The 12,346-nt window shown below is 38.4% G+C and overlaps 1 protein-coding gene across 5 annotated transcripts in view; it reads left to right on the top strand.

Moving 5' to 3' along the window:
- Positions 1-12,346, top strand: part of cracd (capping protein inhibiting regulator of actin dynamics) — a 325,587-nt gene that overhangs the window by 260,055 nt on the left and 53,186 nt on the right. For 4 of the 5 annotated variants that reach the window (XM_051927802.1, XM_051927800.1, XM_051927801.1 and 1 more), the window contains one exon: positions 5,154-5,286. The exons of the other annotated variant lie outside the window; for it this stretch is intronic. In XM_051927802.1, the coding sequence (XP_051783762.1) occupies positions 5,167-5,286 (120 nt within the window). In that variant the 5' untranslated portion in view covers positions 5,154-5,166. The remainder of the gene's footprint in view (positions 1-5,153; positions 5,287-12,346) is intronic. 5 annotated transcript variants of the gene reach the window in all.

The following is a 12,346-nucleotide window of genomic DNA, read 5'->3' as shown; positions in this document are numbered from 1 at the left end:
TAATCTCCCTAAGCAATATTCAGTTGTGGTCTTTGGACTGTCAGGGCAAGCTTTGCCTGTGAGTGGATATGTCTGTGATTCATTCTTATAACATGACAAGTTCATTTAACACATTAGATACTCCTCCTGAAAGATATTTTTTTTTTATTTTGCCATCTGTGTCCAGTCAAAATCAAGATAGCCTTGTATACCACAGAACAGGGTTTCATTAGACCACATGACTTGTCAGCACCCTGTGAGGTTAGTTTGAGTTTTTAAATGGCAATGGAGAAGAATAAAATGTCCATATGTCATTGTACAGTGCTGTGAAAAAGTAAGTACACCTCAAGAAGAGGTGCGTGTATGTGTTCTACATATGTGCATATTTGGATATTTAATTTGCAATTCAACAATATTAACTGTTATATGTCGTAACAAATAATAATGAAAATGATTCTTTTCAATCACTTATTCAACAAAAAAGCCACAAATGTAGTTATATGCTCTGTAAAAATAAGCACTCCCCAAGCTTCGACAAGCTTGTTGCCCTCGCTGGCAGATATAACATCTTGTAGTCATTCCTTGTGATTTATAGTTAAGTCATGCTCACCCTTTCATATGGAACTCCCTTCAATTTTGAATTTTTAAGAGCTTTCTTACATGTTATGTCCGCTTCAAGTTCCTCAAACAGCACTTCTATGGGACTAAGATCCGGGCATAAACTTGGCCTTGAAATGCTTCATTATTTCACTGTATTAATTTTGGCAGGACTCCCAGTTCATACATTCCATGGTTTTTGACCACCTTGCAAAACATTTAAAGAACTCTAGTTTAACATTTACTTCAGGTGCCCTTTGTTTTCCTAATGTTTTTTAACATTCTGATTTAATTTGTGCTTGCTCCTTAAACAATCGTTCCTTTTATCTGACAAACCATGCATGCCCACTAGGAAAGATTAATGTGCTTTTGTCATTTCAGTGCAGATGCACTTTTACAAAGTGTGACTAGAAAAGTTTTCCAGCAAAAATTACTTATTCCTAATGTTAGTGTGGATCAAACCTTAGTCCCACACTTGGCAGAAAATAAAATTTAAAGTCTGGTGTCTCTCCCATGCATTTATTCAGTTGTCAGAGCCAGCAATCTAATGGGAAATGTAGTGCATGGATACAACATAAACACAGACTATAAAAACTGTGACCCTGTCATTTTGCATTACTTTATACTGTAAGTCCAGTTATGATTAATATGTGTTATATTAATTTATTATGTTATTACTGATAGAAGGTTTAACAATCCATCCATCTATTACCCAACCCTCTATATCCTAACTACAGGGTCACGGGGGTCTGCTGGAGCCAATCCCAGCCAACACAAGGCGCAAGGCAGGATACAAACCCCAGGCAGGGCGCCAGCCCACCACAGGGTGTGCCCACACACACCAAGCACACTCTAGGGACAATTTAGAATCACCAGTGCACCTAACCTGCATGTCTTTGGACTGTGGGAGGAAACCGGAGTACCTGGAAGAAACCCACGTAGACATGGGGAGAACATGCAAACTCCACGCAGGGAGGACCCGGGAAGCAAACCCGGGTCTCCTAAGTGCAAGGCAGCAGCGCTACCCACGGCGCCACCGTGCTGCCGGTTTAACAATCCAGTAAATATGTAAATATATATATTAGGTACACCTGTTGAACTGTTTGTTAATGCAAATTTATAATTAACCAATCACATGGCAGCAACTCAAATCATTTAGGCATGTAGACATTGTCAAGAAGTTCAAGTTGAACATCAGATTGGGGAAGAAAGATGATTTTAAGTGACATTGAATGTGGCATGGTTGTTGGTGCCAGACAGGATAGTCTAGGTATTTAAGAAACTGCTGATCTACTGGGATTTTCACGCACAACCATCTCTAGTGTTTACAAAGAATGGCAAAAAAGGGAAAATATCCAGTGAGCAGCAGTTCTCTGGGCGAAAATGCCTAGTTGATGTCAGAGGTCAGAGGAGAAAGATCAGACTGGCTTGAGCTGATAGAAAGGCAACAGTAACTCAAAGAATCATGAATTACAACCGAGGTATGCAGAAGATCATCTCTGAGTGCACAACACAGCAAACCTTGAGGCAGTAGGGCTGCAGCAGCAGGAGACCACACTGGTTGCCACTCCAGTCAGCAGCAGTGACATCAGGGTTATCACCTACAAAACACAAGGAATACAAGAGAAGATAGCAAAATTCATACAGTATATACTAAATAATAAATAAACAGAACAATAATAACAAATAATACATCACTATAATAAATGTCTTTTCATTTCCCAACCAACTTAATCCAGACAGGGGTCATGCTTGGGGTCGGAGCCTTATGCTGGTTGCATAAGTCAGGACCAAACTCCAGACAGGGCGCAAGGGCGCCTTTCCATCACAGGTTGAACAAATACATATCCACACACCAAAAACACACCTTAGCCAATTATAATTTCAGCAGTTGACCTAACCTGCATGTCTTTGGACAGTGGGAGCAAACCAGAGCACCCAGAGGAAACAAATGCAGACATGGAGAGAATATGCAATCTCTATGTAGGGAAGTCCCTGGACACAAACCCTGGTCACCTTACTGTGAGGCAGCAGAACTACCATTGAGCCACCATACTGTTATACATCCATCCATCCATTATCCAACCCGCTGAATCCGAACACAGGGTCACGGGGGTCTGCTGGAGCCAATCCCAGCCAACACAGGGCACAAGGCAGGAAACAATCCTGGGCAGGGTGCCAACCCACCGCAGGACACACACAAACACACCCACACACCAAGCACACACTAGGGCCAATTTAGAATCGCCAATCCACCTAACCTGCATGTCTTTGGACTGTGGGAGGAAACCAGAGCGCCCGGAGGAAACCCACGCAGACACGGGGAGAACATGCAAACTCCACGCAGGGAGGACCCGGGAAGCGAACCCAGGTCCCCAGGTCTCCCAACTGCGAGGCAGCAGCGCTACCCACTGCACCACCGTGCCACCCTACTGTTATACAATAAATGTAAAAAATAAAAATTTAAAATAAACAAAGAAGGCACAGAAAGGAAAATAAACATAATCCTAGGAAATCACCATGGCTGTAACAAAATAGCAAGGATGACAGCAGTGGTGAAAGAGAAGTGCACCCTAAGTGTGAAAATGTTGTATTTCAACAGGACACTTGGGGTCAGGTGACCTGTTATTGGTCAAGATGTATGGCAGAAACATCAGAAGTGAAAACACCACTAGAGGACACATGGCTGAAAGCGAGAACGTATAGGATGTTGTGTTATTCCCCTGATGATAGTAGCAGTAATAGGTGTATAAAGTGCTGTGAAATTTGTGTCCGACTAATTAACATGTATCATGTTACCATTCTTTTGATGAACATGAATCTAAGTCTGCATCCATCCATCATGTTTGTAGATGGGATTTTATTTTTTGTTTATGAAAAGAGGGCCAGACCCTTTATGGTTCAAAGAAGACTCAGATATATATATATATATATATATATATATATATATATATATATATATATATAAAAATACATATATATATATATAATATGCCATTGGACTGCTCAGAAGAGCTCTATCTCAGTGTTTCTGTCTCTCTAAGTGATTGCAAAGTGTGGCCTGAAACCACTTTAATGCCTTCCTGAGGCCCTATGTGACATCTCTTTAGTCCTCTTGTCAATGTGGGTTTAGGACTCCTGTCTGCAAGATTACGAACAATTGCTTAGCTTGCTTGTGCCATGAAATGACTGTCATTTATGTATTGTCATGTACTGTATGAGTTTCAAAGTTGCACAAATGACACTTAGAACAGTCCTTTTAAACACACTTTATTCTTGAACTTTAAGGGACAGTTTTGCAGTCCTTTAAAGATAAACAGCAAATGTGATAAACCTTCTTCACTTGTTTGGCCCTAGTCCTGAGTTCCATTAGCGCAATCAAGCTGCAGTGGAGCTCAGCCCGATTTCTCATAGTATGAAATTGCACTTTGTATGTAAATGTTGTGGTTGTTCTTGAATTACTGAGTGCATTTTTTAAATCAAAGTGAGATTTTAGACATTAACGTGCAACATTTTTCTTCAAATGTAAAACAGATACAATGAAATTATTTATTTTTCCTCACAATAAATTTAAACCTTTAATTTTTAGCAACTGTTTACCAACCACAAACAGGATTGAGGAAAGTTGTGCTGTGTTCTTCTTATTGAGTTCAAAGTCAGCTTCTGGTATTTCATCGCTATTAAATGAGTGCATTACTCTTTAAAAAGAAAGAATGAAGTGATTCTGGCAAACTTGGCACTTCATTGGGATTCAGTAGGTATGGAGATTCCTGACATTTCTATAGCCCATTAATGTATAAACAAGCTTTGGCATTTTTCCCCCAAGATCAGTTGATTTTGTTAAACTGCATCTCTGCTGTGATGTTGCCTCAAATGTTGTTTATTCTCAACATTTCTACTTGGGCTTTAGTTTGTCTGGGGTGTTGGCATCATTGTGGTATTCACTGTGTCCTCACAGCTCCAGTAATAAGGGTTCAGCACCCGCAACAGGTTTTTTTCCAAAGAACATGGAAGAGCAATTTTATGAAATTCACTTAATCCTTGTTCATTGATTTTTATGATGACCCTGGAATATGTTAACAGTTTAAAATTGTGTAACCTTTAAATTAAAATAAAGCAGAACACTAACCACTACACTGGCATGCCACTTGTAAATTGACAGTTAGGAATGGAAAAGGAAAATAATATTAAAGTTTTGTGCATTTAGGAATCCACAAAGTCTTATTAACTGGCAGATGTAAAACACTTGGCACTGCATACCCAATAAGGCATCCACACTTCATGAATGGCACACTAATCAACTGCTTGTAAGTTATAATCTCATCAGTTTCAAACATAAATTTGTGAACATGTAATAATAATTATTGTCTGAACATCCTTGCAAAGCTTTTTTCCTTATTCAGTATGCAGCCACTTCACATTTCACAATGGAATTAATGAATGGTTCATGGTAGATTGAGACAGAGTGAAACTAACATTACAGGCATAGGGCCATATTGCTTGGCTCCAGTGATGACATATACATAACCAATACGGCACAGCACTGATGTATTTTTTCCAATTTGATTTTTTTCCAGCTCCCTGAATGGAATGGGCAGTCGAGCCTTTTCACATGATAGCATTTTTATCTCTGAAGTTTCAGAAGAAGACGGGAGCTCAGTCCGAGTCATGTCTGAGGAAAGCACCTCTGGAAAAGTCAAAAGCATTCAGGTAGGCAGGCTATGACATTTTGTAATTCTCACATGTATATTTTGAACAAGAAAGCAGGAAGCAGTGTTGTCAGAGTTGTCCCTGTCTGTTTGACATTCATAAAGCAAAGTAACAATATATTCGTGATCTACAAAGAAAGTTTAGCTCCTTTTATTGTACTTTGACTTTTGTAACAAATAGAAGCACAATAAAAGGTCAGTTCTTGTAGATAAGCTCCCTGTTGGCATACTGTGAACCCGCACATAGTTTGTATGCCTGTTTCTTTTTTCTTAATCTACTTTCCTTTATTTCGTTATTAAGCTTCTTGTGTTGTCAAAAAATAATCTCAGCTACTTGCTGTAGTACATGAAAGTCCACATGGAATTCATTTCTGTATTTATTTTACTTGACAGCAGCAGGCTAAGCCTTCAGCTCACTTAATCAGTTAAAATATTTCTTGAAGGCATTTAGTGTAGAAATATACTTATTAAGTAAAACAAACTTTATAAAAAGTTAACAGTAACTCTTTATATAATGGACTGTAGAAATTATCGGTGACACATTGAGATTGGGGCGGCACGGTGTTGCAGTGGTAGCACTGCTGCCTCGCAGTTAGGAGACCCGGGTTCGCTTTCTGGGTCCTCCCTGCGTGGAGTTTGCATGTTCTCCCCGTGTCTGTGTGGGTTTCCTCCCACAGTCCAAAGACATGCAGGTTAGGTGCATTGGCGATCCTAAATTGTCCGTAGTGTGTGCTTAGTGTGGGAATGTCCTGTGGTGAGCTGGAACCCTGCCTGGGATTTGTTCCTGCCTTGCACCCTGTGCTGGCTGGGATTGCCTCCAGCAGACCCCCATGACCCTGTGTTAGGATATAGCGGGTTGGAGAATGACTGACTGACATTGAGATTGCTGCAGGATTCCCTACTACAGGTGACAGGGTATTTGGTTATGTTATAAAGATAATTAAAAATCATTCAGTGTTTGTTAAAATTGTTAGTAATCATTCTCTTCATTGCAATTAAAGCCTAAAAACAGAATTGCCTCGTCATATTATGGATTTGAATAAATGTCTACCAACGAAAAACTGTAAAAGCCATTAGAGCTTCAACAATTAATCAATGTCCTCAGTGTACTGTACAGTGAGTGCAAAAAATGACACCGACCTGTACTTAAGAGACTGTTTATTAATAAATTATTTGGCTGATGCCAAAATTTGAGATTCAATTAGTTACATTTCTTTTCTTTTTTCCAATTGGAGCTCAGGACTTGCTCAATGTCACACAGTGTTTCTATTGGGATTTAACCCACAACCTCAGGTTCCACAAGTCCATACCCCAAAGTGCTACACCACTCTGATTAAAGAAAGGAATAGGTTTACTGGTAAACTTCATTAATACTGTGCTAACATATACTAGGGCTTTAACAACTATTAAAAGACAGTGGACAGTGAATTTTGATATTTATTGTTCGCCTAGTTACATATTTTATACATTTCATTTTCTTTATTGACCAAGAGTTACATTAAACACATTTTGACCAAAGTGCTCAAAAGTGTAGAGTTGTTTCAACTTGATATATAGTAAGAAATCTGTGCCTTGCAAGATCGGTACAGGAGCACAACCGTGATGCTTGAACATCTGAAAATAAAACTAATCAGAGTAATGATGATCCCTCTCTCACTCACACTTGAGGATAATCTAGCAGTACTCTCAGTAGGCGCCATGTTTTCAGGAACTAATGAGTTCCTGAGCCACTTTTATATGTGGTTTATCTGACCACTTTTATATGTGGTGTTTCCCTGCACAAAGTTTCCCCTGTAAACTTTATGCAAAATAAGTGATGTATAAAGCAGAGTGATATGTGCAAAGTGCAACATGATTGGGAGTTCACGTGAGAGATTATTACTTTGATACAGTGCGTAGCATGAAGCACCACAGAGGTGGCTATGAAGAGTGATGTGCTGTGAAGTGTGGAGCGAGCAGTAGTTAACGGGGTCGGTCGGTTTGGGGGATTATTGCTTCGATGCAGTGCATGGTGCATTAGCGGCTTTGAAGGTTGGTACGGTACAAAGTGCTGCACTCCATTTTCACTGATACCTCTCTAAAGTCCAAGCTACTAACAGATTTGTAAGATGGAGCCAATACTTGTGGTCAACCAGTCAGCATAATACATCGCCTGAGGCCCACACACCTGGCTGAACACAAAATACATACCCTAGAGTAGGAGCTGAAAAAAGTACCAAGAACCACAAATGGCCAGAGTTCCTGCTGTGGGAATGCTACAAATGTTCCAGAGTTTGTAAAATATCTGAAAAAAATTCCTGCAGTGGGAAAAAAAAGCCTTATGTCATTTTCTTCCATTTCTTCCAGCAGCTCAAAATCCTTATCTGAAAATCTGAGTCATCAACTATATGCAGAATATATTTTGCAGAGTAGTTTGTTTGATGATAGCAACAGCCTGTAATGGGATGCCCAACACTTTAAGTTGGAAATAAAGTTTGAATTTTGTGTGACTCACAGTCTTTGCTGTCATTTTGTGGATAAAATGAAAAAAATTCACACTAGGCAATGTTTGTCAAAATTTAAAAATGCCATCAACCGTTTTATCCCTGTAACTCCTTGATGTTCAGAACAGCCTTGAAAGCGTTCAGCTAGACTTCACAGTCAGTAACGGCAATTGCTACAATGCAATATTTTGGCAAAAGCAAATTTTGTGCACACTTGTATTCATTTGTTATGAAGAACAGCATTGTGCAAGGGATAAAACTCCTTCATTTTTAAGTAAAACACTGGAACTTTTGCGCAGATGTCAAAAGCTTTAAAAGCCCCGATTAATTGATGAATAAATATAATAATTAAGCAACTAATTGTTTAGCAATGTAGTTGTTAGTTACAAGGCTAAAAGTTATTAATAACTTGTACTCAAACTCTCTCCATCCATCCATCCATTATCCAACCCGCTGAATCCGAACACAGGGTCACGGGGGTCTGCTGGAGCCAATCCCAGCCAACACAGGGCACAAGGCAGGGAACCAATCCTGGGCAGGGTGCCAACCCACCGCAGGACACACACAAACACACCCACACACCAAGCACACACTCTCTGTCCTCAGTAATTCTGTTTCTCTCTAATATTCTCAACAGTAGTAACACAGTATAAGGATGTAGAACTTGTTTGATGTGCTACCTTCTGCTTCCTCATGATATTAATACTGTTTTTTTCTTCTGTTTTTTTTTTTTTTTATTACTGTGCATGCACATGTCACACTATGAAAGCACATAATATTTGGTTAACTATGACAAACTTAGCGACCACATGCAGGTGACCGATGAGGTTGGCTCTTTCACAAAGATTTTAATTTGAGGATAAATATAATGCAGTGTAATCAGTCACTCAGACAGAATACAATTAAATTCTTCTTTGCATGCTTGACCAGCACACAACGCCTTGTCAGTCTCTGGTACCATAAATCTTACTCCATAGGTTAAAGTTCAACAGCACAGAATACAATATGCCTTTGTCCAAGTGACCCAGTTTTACGGTCCATGCTTTACGTCCATAAAAACTGGTAGCGAAAGGTAAGCATGTTTTAATGTTCATCCTCTTCTCAAATGAGGGTGTTTTTGTGAGGCATTGACATATTTTCTATGTATTATAGTTGATTTTAATTTGCAAGTGTGAAGTTTATAAAAGTGCAGTGTGTGTTTGTCTTGATGATTTTCTAATGAATGTAACTGGTTGAACTTAAGTCAGTGTTTTGATTGCTATTTGGGCTTTATCAAAAATAAAATTAATATTCATTTAAACAAATTTCACTTCCTAGCCTGAGCTCTTACATGTAAATTGCAATATCCTAATAAAATGGACAGTTTAAATCATTAACAGCACAGATACACGATACACTATATAATGTTTCACAGCAACTAAAAGAAAATGGAAACATCCAGAATTGTTGTTTTTACAGCAGGTGACAGGGGTATTTGGTAATGTTCTAAAGATGCTTAGTGTCAATCATGCAGTGCTAGTTTAAAATTGTTAGTAATCATACTTTTCATTGGCATCAAAGCCTAAAAGCAAAATTGCCTCATCATGTTATGGATTATATTATGGATATAATGGGCAGACAATGTCACTGATAATATCGAAAATGTAAGGATGAAGTTTTAGGAGAAATTGCTCAAAGGAAAAATTGGATACGTTTGTGTTATTGCTTTTACCAGACTGGCAGAAAAATGATGAGTGGGCTTTTGACTTGGCAAATACTGTGACTTCAGCAAAATGAAAGAAAAAGACAGCCACAGAACAGCCATAAGTCTGAAAGCCAATCTCTGTCTGAAATGTTGCATTTGCATGGAAACTTGATCTTACATAAATGATAAGAAATCACACACTGAAAATAGTCCAAAATGCATTGCAGCAAGGTTGACCTAACACAGAAGGGGCAGTCATCTTAAAAGCAGAGTATAGAGAAAAGAGTAAGGAAATAAAAACAATAACTAACAATAAATGCCTATGGAGTAACTAACCATAAATGCCTATGGAGTAATATGACAACAGTGTCATTAACTAGAAATCCTAAAAGCACTTCCAAAAATGCACACTAGAGGGGGAAATCCTGTCAAAAACGTCAACCAGACACAAAAGGGGCCTTGTACAATCTTTAAAAATAAAAGATTTATTCTTGATAAAAAATGTTCTCCTATAACAAGGAAGCTCCATGCAGCACACATCCAAAATGAAATTGCCTGTAACAAGAAGGTAATCTCAATCAAACAAGCCCCAATAAAGATTCTAATGGCAAAGATAAAACACAGAGCAGAAGGCTGTAAAATCCTTAAAAGCACATTAAATCTCTCTATTATAAAAAGAAATCCTGTCCCCTGTCCTGATAGTCTACGATACGTGATCTTCTCGGAAGATAATTTAAAGACCCGCGAGACCTGCCATAGTGTGTCTCACTGGAACATAGAACGAGAGTCTTGCAAGACAAGCTAAAACAAATCAGTAGTGTAAAGGCAGTCATGCAGCACACACAGCTCCAGGGCTGTCAGTGCATATAAAGTGTATAAGGTCAATACGGTAGAAATGAAATGAATAGGGTAGAAATGAAATGTCGATGATTAAACGAAGAATAAAGAAAAGCGCAAAGAAAAGAGACCCAAAAGCGATGGAGAGAAAAAAATGCTAAAAAGAAAAACAATAATCTAGGTGCAAATTTAGATAATAAGGAACGTGATGATCAGCCCGGAACAAGTGGAATGGAAAAAAAAAACGTCCAATCGGGCGTGGAGAAAAGAGACTCAAATGCTTTGGACAGAAAAAAGAGCAAAAAAGAATAATCAAGGTGCAAATCCAGAAAATAAGGAAAGTAATTATCAGCCCGGAACAAGTGGAATTGAAAAAAAAGCACGTCCAATCCGGCTCAGAATTAAAAGACAATGAATAAAAGAAAGTAGAACTTCATAAAGACGTTTACAAACGTTGACGCTAAACACATGCAGAGCAGGTTAGAGACTATGAAACCAGTGAAATTAGAAAGGCTCAAAAAAAAAAAACGGCGCTATACACATGTGGAGAAATCTGCGACAGCAGCTACCCCAACCGAACGTGAGCAGCATTATACATCCTGCAAGAAAGAATTCAACCACGCCTGTGGCCAGAAATAAAAGACAGGTATTGCTTTTACAACATCATGCGAGACCAGGCAGTGAGCCATCATTTAAAACAAGTCAACAGACCTCTAATCTAGCAGTTGTTGGATTGCTTTTGGAAGGCAAGCATTATGTGCTTGGAGCTCTTAAAACAACGACATGCGACAGACAGAAGAGGCAGCTAGCAAGCAGCAAAAAGACAGCAAATGATCCAAAGGCATATCCTTAGCGTACGTTCAGCCGCAACACCCTTCACAACACGAGCAGTATTATATGTCTGGGAAGAAAGAGATGTAACCTCGCGCGGGGCAGGAAATAAAGAAACAAGTATTGTTTTTACAAAAGTTTTTAAAGTAAAAGTGAAAATAATGCATATGTAACAATTCACAAGAAAATAATCTCTTTAAATTGTAGATTGCCTGCCTAAGGTAACGTCATCCCTGATGAATGGGGACGTGGGAATGAGGGGTCCTTTCATCGGATTAGCACTATTTCAGATGTTGAATGGCAAAATGGGGGAGGCAGCTTGATGAATGAGGTCTCCAGGACTTAAAACAAATCCAAATCATATTATGTGATATCGTCTAATGTGAAATTCTACTCCGTACTTCTAGAATTTTTATTTTTATACTATATTGAGGATTTATTCTGTTCTATGTATTGTACTGTACGGCTCAGAATTAAAAGACAATGAGTAAAATGACAAAGTGGAACTTCATAATGATGTTTACAAACGTTGGTGCTAAACACATGCAGAGCAGGTTAGAGACTATGAAACCAGTGAAATTAGAAAGGCACAAAAAAAAAAAAAAAAAAAAAAAAACGGCGCTATACACATGTGGAGAAAGTTAAAGGATATAAAAGTAGGAAAATTAGAAAATATAAAAAAAGAAAGTAAAGATCGCAGTAGCGCAAACAAACAAACTGCCTCATTTAACTATACACCAGTCTAACTTTGGTTTTGCACAATAATTACTACACTATTGCACCTTAACACTTAATTCTACCTTATTCACATAATTTTACTTACCGGTATTTATTATGTTCTACTATACTGTTATCTTTCAATCTATGAATTTTTATTAATTAAACTGATATTCTTCTAACTTTGCACAGTTTTTGATAAGCAGATCAGGATGCATTTCACTGCGTGTTTGTCCTGTATAAACTATGCATGTGACAAATAAAGACTCTTGAGAATTTCAAAAACGGAGTTTACCGCACATGCATTTATTGGTTACTTTGTTAGTGTACATATATTTATCTGTCTGCTTATTTAAAAAGCTAAAATTACCCCAGGAGTCAAAAACGTTCTGTCTAGCCCTTCTACAAAAACCTAGACAAAAGCTGGGGTATCACTTTGGTAACCCCATGTACTTTTGGAACTGTGAGAGGAAAATAGCATGACTTTACAGACAGGAGTCCAATGCAGA

This window comes from Erpetoichthys calabaricus, chromosome 5, assembly GCF_900747795.2.
Source record: "Erpetoichthys calabaricus chromosome 5, fErpCal1.3, whole genome shotgun sequence".
NCBI lineage: Eukaryota > Metazoa > Chordata > Cladistia > Polypteriformes > Polypteridae > Erpetoichthys > Erpetoichthys calabaricus.
This window is presented reverse-complemented; position numbering and strand designations above follow the sequence as displayed.